Source organism: Rhinopithecus bieti, unplaced genomic scaffold, assembly GCF_001698545.2.
Source record: "Rhinopithecus bieti isolate Rb0 unplaced genomic scaffold, ASM169854v2 scaffold_6063, whole genome shotgun sequence".
Taxonomy (NCBI): domain Eukaryota; kingdom Metazoa; phylum Chordata; class Mammalia; order Primates; family Cercopithecidae; genus Rhinopithecus; species Rhinopithecus bieti.
The window spans coordinates 841848-858758 of record NW_016805186.1 but is presented as its reverse complement, the minus strand read 5'-3'; the positions used below and the strand labels follow the sequence as shown (position 1 = coordinate 858758).

Sequence of the window (16911 nt, the reverse complement as noted above, 5' to 3'; positions counted from 1 at the left end):
ATTTTTTAGTAGAGACGGGGTTTCACCATGTTAGCCAGGATGATCTCGATCTCCTGACCTCGTGATTCGCCCGTCTCGGCCTCCCAAAGTGCTGGGATTACAGGCTTGAGCCACCGCGCCCGGCCTCATTTGCTAAAGTTAAGTGTATACTAGTCTGAGTGTGTGAAGTCCCTGGGGGCCATACACATAGGGTTATTTTCACCTTGTTACAGGATGAAAGGAAAAATCAAAAGAGAAATTAGGCCGGGCATGGTGGCTCACGCCTATAATTCCAGCACTTTGGGAGGCTGAGGCAGGCAGATCACTTGAGGTCAGGAGTTTGAGACCAGCCTAGCCAACATGGTGAAACCCTGTCTCTACTAAAAATAGAAAAATTAGCCAGGTATGGTGGTGCATGCCCATAAGCCCAGCTACTCAGGTGTCTGAGGCAGGAGAATTGCTTGAACCCGGGAGGTGGAGGCTGCAGTGAGCCGAGACTGCACCACTGCACTCCAGCCTGGGTGACAGAGCGAGACTCCGTCTCAAAAAAACAAAACAAAACAAAAAACCCAAAACCCAGAAACTAGAAAATACATTGAGATTACTCACAATGAATACACAAAATACCAAAATGCATGAGCTGCAGCTAAAGCAGTGCTAAGCGTGAAATTTATAGCAGTAACACCTATATTAAAAATGATCCCAAATCAATACGCTAATTGTACACTTTAAGGAACTAAATGAGGTGGGGACCTTACTACTGACCTTACAAAAATAAAAAGACAATAAAAGAATACAGTGAACTGTACAGCAACAAATTACATAACCTAGATGAAGTGTACAAACTCCTAGAAACACAAAAACCACCACAATGAACTAAAAAAGAAACAGAACATCTGAACAGACTGATATAAGACTGAATCAGTAATCCAAATCCTCCCAACAAAGAAAGGTTCAAGACCAACTGTCAGTCTTTAAATGTTTGGTGAAGTCTACCAAACATTTAAAGAAAAACTAGGCCGGACGCGGTGGCTCACGCCTGTAATCCCAGCACTCTGGGAGGCCGAGACGGGCGGATCACGAGGTCAGGAGATCGAGACCATCCTGGCTAACACGGTGAAACCCCGTCTCTACTAAAATTCAAAAAACTAGCCGGGCGTGGTGGCGGTGCCTGTAGTCCCAGCTACTCGGGAGGCTGAGGCAGGAGAATGGCGTAAACCCGGGAGGCGGAGCTTGCAGTGAGCTGAGATCCGGCCACTGCACTCCAGCCTGGGCAACAGAGTGAGACTCCGTCTCAAAAAATAAAATAAAATAAAAAAAAAAAAAAAGAAAACTAATACCAATCCTTCTCTAATTCTTCCAAAAATAGAAGACGAGTGAACATTTCCTAACTCACTCTATGAGTTACCTTGAACCAAAGCCAAACAAAGAAATCACCCAAAAACTATGATCAATATTCCTTCTGAATATGTGTGCAGAAGTTTTCAACAAAATACTAGCAAACCAAATCTTGCAACAAATAAAAAGTACTATACACCATGACCAAGTACAGTTTATTTCCAGGAATGCAAGGTGGCTCACCATAAGAAAATAAATCAGTATAATATACCACAATAATAAAATGAAGAAAACAAATCACATGATCACCTCAACTGATGCAGAAAAAGCATTTGACAAAAACATGATAAAAAAGCAAACATTTAACATAGTAGGACTAGAAAAGAACTGCGGCTACACAACAGAAAGCACTTCTGAAAAACTACAGCTAACACAATACACTAGGCTAAAAAACAGGAAGGTTTCTTCCAAATACCAGGAATAAGACAGGGGTGCCAGCTTTCATCATTTCTATTCATTATACTGGAAGTTCTAGCTAAAGGAAATAGGTGAGACAAATTGTAAAAACTGCATCCAAATTGGGAAGAAAAAAAGTAAAACTATCTCTATTCTCATAGACCATGAAATTTAACATATAGAAAAGACTAAGGACTCCACAAAAAACTACTAGAACCAATAAATGAATTCAGCAAAATTGTAGGATACAAGATGAACACACAGGAATCATTTATCTCTCTAAATACTAGCAATGAATAATAAAAAAGAAAATAATTCCATTTATAACAGAACAAAAAATAATAAAATAGGAATAAATTTAACCAAGAAGGTACATGACTTATATGTGAACTAGAAAACATTGCTAAAAGAAATCAGAAGACCCAAATAAATGGCAAGACACCTTGTGTTCATGAATTGGAAAATGTAATACTGTTAAGATGACAATACTCCCTAAAGTGATCTACAGATTCAGTGAAATCTATATCAAAATCCTAATGAACTTTCTGCAGAAATGTTGAACCTACAATTTATATGAAATTGCAAGGGACCCTGAATAGTCAAAACAATCTAGAAAAAAAAAAAAAAGAAAAAAATTGGAGGGATTACATTTCCTGATTTAAAGACTTATTATAAAGCAACAGTAATTAAGAGAGTGTGGTACTGGCATAAATACAGATATACAGATCCACAGAATAGCACTGAGAGCCCAGAAATAAACCCATACATTGATCATTTATTAGGAAAAAAATAGTTTTCAACAGATGATGCTGGGATAATTGAATCTCATCAAAAGATTGAAGTTGGACTCCTACCTTATACCGTATTTTAAAATTGCCTCAAAATAACCAGGTGTGGTGCCTCACACCTGTAATCCCAGCACTTCGAGAGGCTGAGGCAGGCAGATCACTTGAGATTAGGAGTTCATGACCAGCCTGGTCAACATGGTGAAACTATGTCTCTACTAAAAAAATATAAAAATTAGGCCGGGCGCGGTGGCTCAAGCCTGTAATCCCAGCACTTTGGGAGGCCGAGACAGGTGGATCACGAGGTCAGGAGATCGAGACCATCCTGGCTAACACCGTGAAACCCCGTCTGTACAAAAAAATACAAAAAAACTAGCCGGGCGAGGTGGCGGCGCCTGTAGTCCCAGCTACTCGGGAGGCTGAGGCAGGAGAATAGCGTGAACCCAGGAGGCGGAGCTTGCAGTGAGCTGAGATCCGGCCACTGCACTCCAGCCCGGGCGACAGAGTGAGACTCCGTCTCAAAAAAAATAAAAATAAAAAAAAAAATAAATAAATAAAAATTACCCAGGCGTTATGATTTCAGCTATTTGGGAGGCTGAGGTGGGAGAATCACTTGAACCTGGGAGGCAGACGTTGCAGTGAGCCAAGATCATGCCATTGGACTCCAGCTGGGGCAACAGACCAAGACTCTTGTCTCAAAAAAAAAAAAAAAGGCCTTAAAAGGGATCACAGACCTAAATATAAGAGTTTAACTGCGTGACTCTTAGATGAAATCAGGAGTAAACCTTTATGACCTTGGATTTGGCAATGGCTTCCTGGATATGATACCAAAGAAAAAAAATTAGACTTCATCACAATTAAACTTTTGTGCAAAGGATACCATCAAGATAGTGAAAAGAACCCACAGAATAGGAGAAAATATTCACAAATACTACATTTAATATCTAGTAGCCAGAATACATAAAGAACTCTTATAACTGAACAAAAAACATAATCCAAAATGGGCAAAGGACTTGGATAGACATTTTTCCAAAGACAATAAACAAATAGCCAATAAGCACGTGAAAAGATGTTGAATATCATTAATGAAGGAAATGCAAATCAGTCAAATGACACACCACCTCACACCCACTAGGATGTCCATAATTTTTTTTTTTTTTTTTTTTTTTGAGACGGAGTCTCGCTCTGTCGCCCAGGCTGGAGTACAGTGGCCGGATCTCAGCTCACTGCAAGCTCCGCCTCCCGGGTTTAAGCCATTCACCTGCCTCAGCCTCCCGAGTAGCTGGGACTACAGGCACCGCCACCACGCCCGGCTAGTTTTTTGTATTTTTTAGTAGAGACGGGGTTTCACCGTGTTAGCCAGGATGGTCTCGATCTCCTGACCTCGTGATCCGCCCGTCTTGGCCTCCCAAAGTGCTGGGATTACAGGCTTGAGCCACCGCGCCCGGCCAATGTCCATAATTTTTAAGTGGTTGTAATGATGTGGAGAAAGTGGAACCCTAATACACTGCTGGTGGGAATGTAAAATGGTGCAGCCACTGTGGAAAACAGTTTGGCAGTTACCAAAAATGATAAATCAAGAGTTACCATATGAGTCAGAAGTTCCTTTGCTAAGCTTTAGTCCCAAGAGAAAACAGGTGTCCAAACAAAAACTTGTGCATGAATGTTATTAGCAGCACTAGTCCGAACAGTCAAAAGGGAGAAACAATCCAAATGCCCATCAGTTGAATGAATAAACAGCATGGTATATCCACACAATGGAATATTATTCAGTCATAAAAAGGAATGATGTACATAAAAAGGATGGATGAACCTTGAAAACAGTATACCAAGTAAAAGGGATAGTCATAAAGGGCCAGGTGTGGTGGGTGACACCTGTAATCCCAGCACTTTGGGAGGCTGAGGTGGGCGGATCACCTGAGGTCAGGAGCTCCAGACCACCCTGGCCAACATGGTGATACCCCGTCTCTACTAAAAAAAAGAAAAATTAGCCAGGCATGACGGCGGGTGCCTGTAATCCCAGCTACCCGGGAGGCTGAGGCAGAACTGCTTGAACCTGGGGGGCGGATGTTGCAGTGAGCCGAGATCGTGCCATTGCACTCTAGGCTGGGCGACGAGAGCAAAACTCAGTTTCAAAAAAAAAAAAAAAAGGAAAATAGAAATAGCCACAAAGATCACATATTATGTGACTTCGCTTATTACAAATGTCCAGAACAGCCAAACATATAGAAATAGAACATAGATAAGCTGTTGTTTAGGGCTGAGATTATGTATGTCAGGATGGGGGATGATAGCTAAATGATATGAAATTTCTTTTTGAAGTGATGAAAACATTCTAAAATTGTGGCAATGACTGCACAACTCTACAAATATACTAAAACCCACAGAATTGTACCCTTTAAAAGTGTGAATTATATGGTATGTGAATCGTATCTCCATAAAGCTGTTAAAAATAAAGGACACTAGAGTAAGTAGGATGATTTGGATTTTCTATATCCTATTCCAGAAACTGAGTTCATGAGCAAAAACCAGGCACAAGAAAAACTCCAAGGCTAGACTACCTCACACGTATATTTTTCCAAACATTTAAGGATGAAATAACAGCAATCTTAAACTTGTTCAGAGAACAGAAAATGAGTAACTGTTTCCAAACTCATGTTTTGAGAATATAATGTTGACGCCAAAATTTGACATTACATGACAGAAAAACTGCAAGCCAGTATCTTTCCATTAATGTAGACACAAAAATATTAATTGAAATATTAACAAACTGAATCCAGAAATAAATTAAAGTGATAGCAAATGTGGGAATTATCCCAGGAATGCAAGGTTGGTTAAACATTGATAAATCTACCAATATAATTCACCTCTTTGATAGACTAAAGGAATAAAATTATATGATTATCTCACTAGATGCAAGAACAGCCATCTGACAAAATACTCATGCATGATAAAAAAAAAAAACCTCAGGAAACTGAAAACAGAGAGGGAACTTCCTTATTCTAATTAAGGACATATACAAAAAACATGTAGTTAAAATAAGACTCAATGGTGAAATACTGAGTACCCCTCAGGTGAGGTATAAGACAAGGATTTCTATTATCACTATTTGTACTATACATTTTACTGGAAGTCCTAGCAGTAAGGCTAAAAAGAAATTAAAGATATAAAAACTGTAAAGGAAGAAGTAAAATTGTTTTGCAAAACAATTTTGCATATTTAAAATCCAAAAGAATCCACAGATAAGCTATTAGAATGAGTGAATTTTGTAAAATGCCTAGGTATAAGATCAATACTAAAAAATCCATCGTATTTTAATAAACCAACAATAAACTGGAAAATGACATTTAAAATGCAGTATCATTTGTGCTATTATCAAAATAGATCAAATACCTAGGAATAAATCTAACGAAAGACGTGAAAGACTTCACCTCTACTCTGAAAAACTTTCCACCAGGATTTTCCGTGAAAACTGATAAAACTTTCATGAACATGGAAAGGGCCCAAAACAGTAAATAAATTCACTAAAATTCGTGACTTACTATAAAGCAACAGTAATTATGACAGTGAAGTACTAGCAAAAAGATAACATAATTGGACCAAAGGAAGAAAACATACAGTCTACATCAGACCCACATACAAGTCACTTGACTGACAAAAGACACAGCTGCAATTCAGTTGACAGAGGATGGTCTTTCTAACAAATGGTGCTAGAGCAACTGGATATCCATACGGAAATATGAACCTTGACACTCACGTTATACCAAACACAAAAGCTAACTCTATGTGGATCAAGCTAAAATAAACAAGTATGTAGTAACAATATAGGAGATTATCTGTATGATCTCAGAGTAGGGAAAGAACTTTCAAATATGATACACAAGGAACTGCCATTAAAGAAAAGACGATTCTGACCTTTATTAAACGTAAAAACTTTGTTGTCAAAGATATTATTTAAAAAATGAATAGGGATGTCACAGAATCCAAGAACATTAGTAATGCACACATAGCAAAAAAAATTTACTGAAAATATTGAAATAATTCCTACTTAAAAAAAAGGAAATAACCCAATTAAAACAGAGTTGAATAGGTACTTTACATATTACATAAAAGGAAAGGATGTCTAAATGGTCAAAACACAAACAATGGTGCCCAACATTAGTATTTACCATAGAAAAGCAAATTATAAATTTTGATGAGATACTACACTATACAGGCACCAAAATGGCTAAAAACAAAAAGATTGATAGTAACAAGTGTTGCTCAGAATCTGGTACAGCCAGAATGCTAGTGAGAATGCAAAGTGATTCAACCACTTAAGCAAGCTACTTGCAGTATGTATTAAAGCTGAATATATGTTTATTTATGAACCAGCAATTCCGTTTCTAGGTATATCCCAAAAGCAATGAGGACATACCAAAAGACACAAAAGAATATTCACAGCAGCCTTATTCCTGATAGTCTCAAACAGGAAAACAAATGAAAATGGGACGAAGAGGAGAATGAGGAAATAAATTATGGTCTATTCATACAATGAAACACAGCCCAGTGATAAAAGGGAAATATTAAGATACGGAGCAAAACATTCCCTTGAAAACCGTAAAAGAATACATTTTGTATGATTCTATTGGTACGATATTCAAAAACGAATTTATCTTTTTTTCCCTAACATACGAGGTCAGTGGTTGCCCTGTAGAGGGGAGCAGTGGTGTTATCTTAATCTGGGTATTAACTTACATGAATTTACATATGTAAAAATTCATCCAGTTATACACTTCAGAGTACACTTTACTGGTGTTAAAACTGCATCTCAGTTAAAGAACTAAGTTTTTAAAAGGAAAAAAGAGTATATAAAAGAGAAAGAAAAAATTAACAAAATACATGTAGTGGGTAATTTGGGAAGGTGGGAACATATTAATTATATTATTTCTTTGTATCTATGTTTGAACAATTTCTCAATTCCTCACAGGAAAAGGAAATTTGGACATAGATTCATACAGAGGAAAGATGATGTGAGGACAGACATCTAAGCCATGGAACAAGGACCTTTCCTCACAGCTCTCAGAAGGAACCAAACCTGTTGACATCTTTTTTTCCTTTTTTGAGACGGAGTCTCGCTTTGTTGCCCAGGCTGGAGTATAGTAGCATGATCTTGGCTCACTGTAACCTCCGCCTCCCGGGTTCAAGCAATTCTCCTGCCTCAGCCTCCCGAGTAGCTGGGATTACAGCCGCCTGCCACTACACCCAGCTAACTTTTATATTTTTAGTAGAGACAGGGTTTCACCATGTTGGCCAGGCTGGTCTTGAACTCCTGACTTCAAGTGATCTGCTCGCGTTGGCCTCCCAAAGTGCTGGGATTACAGGCGTGAGCCACTGCCCCCAGCCCGTTGACATCTTGATCTCAGACTTCTGGCCTCCAGAATGGTAGGAAAATAAATTGCTGTTTAATCTACCCAGTCTGTGATTCTTTATTATGGCAGCCCTAGCAAACTAATACCCCTAGTCTGGCTCTAACCTTTATCTCCCTTCCCTCCTTATTATTCCCTAAGAGGAAGTCCAAATTGCAATGGGCAAAAATTCTTACTGGACCTTGCATGCCTTGTTTAGCCCACTCTCAAAATGCAGTAATCTCCTGCACTGCAACAATGAAAACCTTACCCATTGTTCAGGACAAAATCCTTTTCAACTCTCCACCTCTGATCAACAGAGCCTACACCATCCATCTGTCCTTTCTTTGACAATCTGTTTACCTGAACCTCTGTTTCTGTTACCTGAAAAACTGTATTAATAAAAAAACTGAAAAACTGTATTAATAAAAGCCTGAATTTGGCACTAAGCCCTCTACTTCCACTGAGGGAAGAGCGGAAGCAACATACTGCATTTATTTCAAGGCTGTTACTAGAAAGATTTGCACGGACACTTACGTGAAGACCAACAAAGACATTTTTCCTGACTTTGATAACTTTAGATTCCATGAGGAATCAGCCAGGTTTAAGCTTCTCATCAATGCAAATCTGTAAACAAATATTGTCTGTCTGACTCTCTGCCATGGCTATCAGAAAGAATGAAAACTGCAGTTACATTTAGGAAAATCTGTAACATCAGGAGACCTGCATCTTTCCACATGCCAATTCTGCTGTGCTACTGTCCTGCTTTTCTATACATTACTGGAATGATTTTGATCCATTTCCACATTTCGATATTAGTATGTGGACCCTTAAACACCTATGAAATCCATGATGAAAAAGGTGTTAGCAAATAACTCACCTGAGATATGTTCATTTTCTGCTGCTCCTGAAAGAGTGTGGAGAACCGTAAAGGATAACCTGGGGGTGAGGAAGGAGTCATGAGATATCTGGGCAGCCTCTATCTTACCTGACTACCAATGTCATCACACGAGCTGGGGAAAAAGACCTCTCTACAAAACATGTTCCTTTGACCCTTGAGAAGGGACAGGAAGCACTATAGAGAAAGCACCTCCTGAATATGTGCATCTTTAATATGATCATGTGGATGAACCCTTGCTGATTTTTCTTTTTTTCTTTTTTTTTTTGAGACAGGATCTGGCTCTGTTGCCCAGGCTGGAGTGCAGTGGTGCGATCTCAGCTCACTGCAACTTCCACCTCCTGGGTTCACGCGATTCTCCCATCTCAGCCTCCTGAGTAGCTGGGACCAAAGGCACCCACCAATACGCCCGGCTAAGTTTTGTATTTTTTGTAGAGACGGGGTTTTGCCATGTAGCTTAGGCTGGTCTCGAACTCTTGACCTAAAGCAACCTGCCCACCTTGGCCTCCCAAAATGCTGGGACTGGAGGGTGAGCCACCACGCCTGGCCCCTTGCTGTTTTTCATCAGATGATTGTAGATTCTTTTCCTATTGATTTATTTAAAACGTATGTCTTCTTTGACAAAAAACTAAAACAGAATTAACATTAATATTCTGTTAATATTATTTACACCAATAGAAAACAAAAAACTGAAAAAAAAGGAGATGCTGAAAGACAGACTATTTTAAAATCTTTTTGTTCTAACTTACAGTTTCTCAAAAAGACTTTCGATAAGACACTTCTGGTGACTCACCTGTGACAGAGCAAACAGCACTGTGCTTTGCTCCAAGCTCTGTCCTGAGTGACCATGGACAAACTGTTCATCCCAGGTTCAACACTTCTTAAGGTTTTAAAAGAGTCAGAAATAGAAATCCTTTCCTGTATTATCATTTTTGTGATTCTACAGGTTCAGGACACAGGCAACCCTAGGATATCTCTAGATGCTACATGTGATAGATGTTGTGTGAAACTCACTCAGAATCTAGAAAGAGTGAGGCAAGAATGAAGAAAATGGGGGCTCTAGGAGGAGGATTAGAGACAGAATTTCCTCAGCCCTGGCTGGTTATGCCTTCCTTGCAGACCATGGAGAAAAGCCCTCCAATAATGTGGCTTTTCCTGTGCAGTCTGACAGTCACCCATCCCTCCCAACCCCAGCTTACCACCTTCTGCAAGTTGGCCCACAGTATTCAGTGTCACGCAATCTGTGATGGCTTCTGGATGTGGCGACATCACCAAGTCTGGAGCTTTCTGGGCAAGGGGATAAAGAACTGCTGCCAGTTGGGCAAATCAAGACCTGCTCCTCTCTGGATTCTTCTGCATCTGTTCGGAAGCCCTCGTGACGAGGTCTCTGTTCTGTCAGACGGCAGTTCTTTGGTGGAACTCCTGTTCCTGGGGCTCCCCCCTTCCTGCAACATAAAGAACTGCTTTGTTCCAGAGAAGCTGGGGCTGAGGCCTGGGTAACAAATTCATTTTAGTTGAAACTTTCATGGAAAGCAGTGTTCTTCACCTCAGCACAACTTACATTTTGGGCTGGATAATTCTCTGACATAAGGAGCGGTCCTGTGCATTTAAGGATGTTTAGGAGCATTTCTAAACATGCACTAGACATTAGGACACCCCTTCTTCCTGTTGTGACAATCAAAAATGTCTCCAGGCTGGGCGTGGTGGCTCACGCCTGTAATCCCAGCACTATGGGAGGCCAAGGCGGGTGGATCACCTGGGTTCAGGAGTTCAAGACAAGCCTGGCCAACATGGTGAAACCCCACCTCTACTAAAAATACAAAAAAATTAGCTGGGCATGGTGGTGCATGCTTGTAATTCCAGCTGAGATTACAAGCTGGGAGGCTGGGGCAGGAGAATCACTTGAACCCGGGAGATGGAGGTTGCTGTGAGCTGAGATCACACCACTGCATTCCAGCCTGGGCCAGAGAGCGAAACTCAGTCCCCCCCCCGCCAAAAAGTCTCCTGACATTCCCAAAGTTCCCTGGGGAGCAAAATCCTCCTGGTGAAAAACTGACCTCAGGCCTTAAAACGGATTCTCTTGGCATTCATTAGAACCCTGCTATCCATGACTACAGCCTCCAATCACATCAACTACTGAGCACCTGAAATGAGGCTAGGGCCACATGTCCAAGTAACATTTTGGATACATTGAGAAAACCACAGTATGTTCTTAAAATTAATTTCATATTTTAGATTTTCACGTAGCTACTCATTTAGCATTTAAAATTACATATGTGACTCATCTTCACTGCCCTAGAATATCAGACTGACTTCTAAAGACAGAGACAGCAGGGACAGCACAGGAGGTGGAAAAGCCTCAGTCTAGCCCAGCGGCTCTGGAGGCATCCCAGAAACCCCACAACAAACACACTTGCCACATAGTAGGATTCTGTCCACGCTGACCTCACAACCATTGTCCTGGGGTTTTGGGGACAAGTCACTCACCTAGTGCTGTGAAGGCTGCAATGCTGGGTTAGGTAGGTGGGTCATTACAAACAGCCTGATTCGGGGAGTAAAGTGTATACGTATTGACATCCCAGTTCCCTCATCCTTTGTGAGCCTGGCTCTGTCATTTCACCCCTCCTTCATTTTTAATGATATAAATACTGTGGTTGTGAGAATTAAATGAAATACTACATGAAAAGAACGAAGTGTCTTCCAAATATAACGGGAACCAACATTTATATGCTGCTCAGTAACTAGCGCTGAGCTAAATGCTTTACAGGTGATGGCTTATCTTTGAAAGACACAAAGCAGTTTTTACTAATATCCTCATTTTCAAACGCTCCAGTGACAGAGCCAAAGTTCACCAGGTCCTTCTAGCTCCAAGGCTCGGGCTCTCACCGCAGACCCAGGGACCATACGCGCTTTGTGGCAGGTTCAAGGTCAATACAATAAATGCATTTCCCTCCTGCAGCCAGCGCCTCGTTTTCCGACGCCTGGCTGCATTCTGGCACCCACACCTCGGCCCGCACCGAGCACCATCCAACAAGGACCCAGCCCCACCTAACGTCCCCGGAGCCCTCCCACACCGGCCCTTCTCAGGCTGGGGTCCCGGGCTGCCCCGGGCACAGGGAGCGGAGGGCCTGCTTTTGGGGAGTTCCCGGGACGTCGCGTTCCCGCCCCCTGGACACTAGCCCATCCCTCCCTGCAGGTCCGCAATCCGCGCGGGGAGCCAGCGCTCTCACCTGAGTTGCAAACCCTCCGCACCCGCAAACCAGAGGTGGAAGCCGGAAACTGGGGCGACTGCACATGCGCAGACGAAAACGCAGGATATCCGTTCCCAGCATGCTGCGCGGTAACCCCTAACCTAAGTTTCACAGGAAGTACGGCGCCGGCTCTCGGTGTTTTTTGTTTGTTTTTGTTTTTCCCCCAAGATTTACAGAGAAAAAACATGGACGGTCCTGATAACTGGAGCCCGGGTTCTGTCAGAGCCCCAGAGGTTGTGGGTTAGACTTGAGGACATAACAGCAAATGCAGCGTGTGGTTGCAGAAAGCAAGAGCTGCGGAAGGCGTTTGAAAACAATTGGAAAATTTGTATACGGATTGGAAATTAGAATTAATTGTGGCAACATTAGGATTATGTAGGTAATCTTGCGTATTCATAAAGAGATGTAGTTTTAAGTGTTTAGGATTGTATTGTGCTTGTAAGTTTTTGGTTTTTATTTTTTTTTGAGACGGAGTCTTACTGTCTCCAGGCTGGAGTGAGGGGGCGCGATCTCGGCTCACTGCAAGCTCCGCCTCCTGGGTACCAGCGATTCTCCTGCCTCAGCCTCCCAAGTAGCTGGGACTACAGGTGCCCGCCACCATGCCCAGCTGATTTTTGTATTTTTAGTAGAGACGGGGTTTCACCATGTTAGCCAGGATGGTCTCGAACAACAGACCTCAAGTGATCCGCCTGCCTTGGCCTCCCAAAGTGCTGGGTATACAGGCGTGACCTACCCGCCCAGCCCGTTTGTAAGTTCTTTTAAAAAAATAATTAGAATCAAGACCATCCTGGCTAACACGGTGAAACCCCGTCTCTACTAAAAAAATACAAAAAAACTAGCCGGGCGAGGTGGTGGGCGCCTGTAGTCCCGGCTGCTTGGGAGGCTGAGGCAGGAGAATGATGTGAAAACCCGGGAGGCGGAGCTTGCAGTGAGCTGAGATCCGGCCACTGCACTCCAGCCTGGGCGACAGAGCGAGACTCCGTCTCAAAAAAAAAAAAAAAAAAAAAAAAAAAAAAAAAAAAATTAGAAATGGCAAGTATGGCAAAATGTTAAGATCAACTTCTAGATTATGGACATGCTTATTGACTGCTTGCTCTTTATGTGTTGGAAAATTTTGTAATATAAAGTTTATAAAGGGAAAAATTTGGACTGTCATGTTACAAGTGTGCCTTTTAGAGCTGCCACAAAAATATATAAACAGTTTGGTGAATAAAGCTGTAAAATGCAACAAATACTAGAAAATGGAATCCATTATTAACATAAAAGAATAATATTTGTGATCCTCTCAGAGTTTATCTCTGGGGGAAAAAAAAGAAAAAGCAAGTAAGCTGTTCAGTATTACATAATGCCTGAAGTACACACAATCCCAAATAAGAAAACCGTTATCCACAAATTATGCATCTCTTAGAGATGAGCTTGCTTAAACCTTATGTGGTATGCTTCTGAAATCAGGAACAAAGTTAGAAACCTCTCGGAACAGTATTTTATGACACTCTTTTTAGTAACACACATACACTCGCACGGTTGATACTAACAGGTTATTTTATATAGCAATGATAAGTTCTGATTAGCAAGAAAAAAGATTAATGGTAACAGTAAATAGTGCAGTATATATGAATCAAGGTATAAAACTTTACTGTTGACACTGAAAAACACTTTAATAGATACTGGAGGAAAAGACTAACATTTGTTTTTAAAAATTCTAATCATCCAGGTTTTTTATCTTTTCTTTTCTTTTTTATTTTATTTATTTTTTTTGAGACAGTCTCGCTTTGTGGCCCAGGCTGGAGTGCAGTGGCGCTATCTTGGCTCGCTGCAAGCTCCGTCCCCCGAGTTAACCCCATTCTCCTGCCTCCGCCTCACGAGTAGCTGGGACTACAGGCGCCGCCTCGCTTCGCTAATTTTTTGTATTTTTAGTAGAGACGGGGTTTCACTGTGTTAGCCAGGATGGTCTCGATCTCCTGACCTTGTGATCCCCCCGCCCCGGCCCCGCAAAGTGCTGGGATTACAAGCGTGAGCCACCGCGCCCGGCCTGTATTTTCTTTTTTTGACATTTATATATATTGCCTGTTTTCCTAAAGGAACTATTCCAACTTTCATTCTAATAAAAACTTATGGTAATGATCGGAAAAGAACTGCAAATGCATAGCAATGTCTCTGTATTTACTATGTATACTGTCACTAAATATTTAAAAATTTACCTGGTGCAGTAGAAGTTCAACTATAGGAAAAAGAACGTAGTATGTATCAGCTGGCTTTTAAAGCAGTGGAAAGAGAACCTTCAGTAACCTCGTTAGGACAATGAGATAGGCGCTGCAACAAAGGACATGTCCATGGCACTAACATTACAATCAATAATTTTCACAAGGATTCATTCAACAAAAGCAATTAAAAATAATATCAAAGTTTAAAATTTTAAATTATACATTGCTTAAGTTTTAAGAAAACAAGTGTTTTAAAAGATAAACCCTTCAATTCCTTTCCAGGGAAAGGCTCGCCCTTCACTTCTGTCCGAAGGCCGAGACCTTGCCTGGTGTCCAAAGAGCTGCTCTCCGCAGCTTCCAAGTTCGGCGCTGTGTGTGTAGATGTAGCACCACCGCAGCTAATAAATATTTGCAGTGAGATTTTGTGTGTTTATTTTTGAGACTGGGTCTCACTATGTCACCGAGGCTGGAGTGCAGTGGTTCTGGATCACGGCTTATTGCAGCCTGGACTTCTTGAGCTCAAGTGATTCTCCCACCTCAGCTTCCCAAGTAGCTAAGTTTTGGACCGACCTCACTTCCTTCCTCCCTCCCTTCCTCCCTTCTTCCCTCCCTTCCTCACTCCTTTCCTTCCTGCCTCCCCTCCCTCTCCTCCCTCCCTCCCTGCCTCCCTTCCTTCCGCCGTCCCTCCCTTCCCTCCCTTGCTTCCCTTCCCTCCCTTGCTTCCCTTCCCTTTTTCTTTCTCTTTCTTCGTTTTTGCCCATGTTGGTCTCAAACTCCTGGGCTCAGGCGATTCACCCACCTTTGCCTCCCAAAGTGCTGGGACTACAGGCGGGAGCCACCATGCTGGCCTGCAGTGAGATATTTTGAGGCTATAAAACATCGTATTTCTCTTAAAGTATCACTCACTAATTTAGTAGTGTTTTTTGATTCACCTGTTCAAAGGTGGCTGGTGGTTTCCTATTTCTGACAATTATGAATAACCTTGTAATGTAAGTTTCACACACAGGTTTTTGTATAAAAAAATTTTCAATTCACTTAAAAAAATCCTTTCTTCTTTGTGTTGCTTGATATGTCTATTCTTTTGCAGATATATTGTTTGGATTACTCTAATTTTATAGAAAGCCTTGAAATCTCATAATGTAAATTCTCCAATTTTTTTTTTTAAGAATTATTTTGGCTATTCTCGTTTCTTTGCCTTTCCATGGAAATTTTAGAATCCGCCTGTTGACATCTAGAAAAAGATTGCTGAGATCTTAACAATATTGAGTCTCTCAATGAGTGAAATTGGTATATTTTGGTTGGGCGTGGTCGCTTACACCTGTAATCCCAGCACTTTGCGAGGCCGAGGCAGGCAGATCACTTGAGGTAAGGAGTTCAAGACCACCCTGGCCACCATGGTGAAATCTCATCTCTACTAAAAATACAAAAAATAGCCAGGCATTGTGAGCGTGCCTGTAATCCCTACTCAGGAGGCTGAGGCAGGAGAATTGCTTGAACCCAGGAGGTGGAGGTTGCAGTGAGCCAAGATTGGGCTACTGTACCCCAGCCAGGGCAACAGAGCGAGACTCCACCTCAAAAAAAGAAAAAAGAAAAAAGAAAATGGGGTATTTTATGTAAATCTTTCTTTTCTTTCAGCGGTGTTTTGTAGTTTTCAGCATACATATAGATCCTGCACACATTTTGATACATTTGTACATAGGTGTAGCTTTCTTTTTTCCTTCTTTCTTCTGTTTTAAATAGATTTTTTAAAAATGTCACACTCCAGTTGTTCACTGTTGGTATATAGAAATAAGATGACTTTTGTATATTGACCTTTATCCTGAAAACTTGCTAAACTTGCTTATTAATTAAATAAGTTTTTTTGGTATATTGTTTGGAAAGTTCTACATATATAATCATTTTGTCTGCAAATAGTGACCATTTGTTTCTTCCTTTTCAGACTGTATGACTTTTCTTTCTTTCTGTTCCTTTATTTCACTGGCCAAGACTTGTAGGACGATGTTGAATAGGAGACTGAGAGAGCATTGTTCTCTTAATCTGTTTTCCAAGATGGCATCTTGAATGCTGCATCCTTGGGGGATGGGGTGAGGTGAGGAACAGAATGCTCTTCCTCACATGGCAGAAGAGAGAAAGGGGCAAGAGCGGGCCAAACTCACCTTTTTATTGTAGCCCCAATCCTACCTGTAAAAGTGATGCCCTGTGGCCTAATCGCCTCTGACAGTTGAAAATGCATAGCAATCTCTCTTAAAACTGTTACAATGGCAATTAAGTTTTCATTTGAATTATGGAGGGGGACAATAAAACCATAGCAATTGCCTTATTCAGCTCATCATTAAATGTGATGTTAGCTAAAAGTTTTTGTAAATACCCTATATTAGAAGTTTCTTCTATTCTTAGCTAGTAAGAGATTTTACAACAAATATATGTAGAATTGTGTCAGATACCTGTCCTGCATCTTTTGATATGATCATATGGCTATTTTTATTTAGTCTGTTAATATTGTGAATTACATTCATTGATTAAAAATTTTTTTCTTGGCCGGGCACGGTGGCTCAAACCTGTAATCCCAGCACTTTGGGAGGCCGAGACAGGCGGATCACGAGGTCAGGAGAT

General features: G+C 41.2%; 1 protein-coding gene and 1 long non-coding RNA gene across 10 annotated transcripts in view; one reads left to right on the top strand and one right to left on the bottom strand.

Annotated features, from left to right (window-relative positions):
• ZNF510 (zinc finger protein 510) overlaps positions 1-12166 on the bottom strand; it is a 27366-nt gene extending 15200 nt beyond the window's left edge. For 2 of the 7 annotated variants that reach the window (XM_017871477.1, XM_017871478.1), the window contains exons 1-3: positions 12074-12166; positions 10043-10288; positions 8826-8884 (exon numbers count right to left, since the gene is read on the bottom strand). In XM_017871477.1, coding sequence (XP_017726966.1) covers positions 8826-8884; positions 10043-10112 — 129 coding nt within the window. In that variant the 5' untranslated portion in view covers positions 10113-10288; positions 12074-12166. The remainder of the gene's footprint in view (positions 1-8825; positions 8885-10042; positions 10289-12073) is intronic. The other 5 variants (XM_017871481.1, XM_017871480.1, XM_017871482.1 and 2 more) reach the window with 5 other exon arrangements.
• Positions 12167-12187: 21 nt separating this feature from the next.
• Positions 12188-16911, top strand: part of LOC108529279 (uncharacterized) — a 29179-nt gene continuing 24455 nt past the window's right edge. For all 3 annotated transcript variants that reach the window (XR_001885464.1, XR_001885465.1, XR_001885466.1), the window contains exons 1-2: positions 12188-12469; positions 15513-15663. This is a non-coding gene — a long non-coding RNA (uncharacterized LOC108529279). The remainder of the gene's footprint in view (positions 12470-15512; positions 15664-16911) is intronic.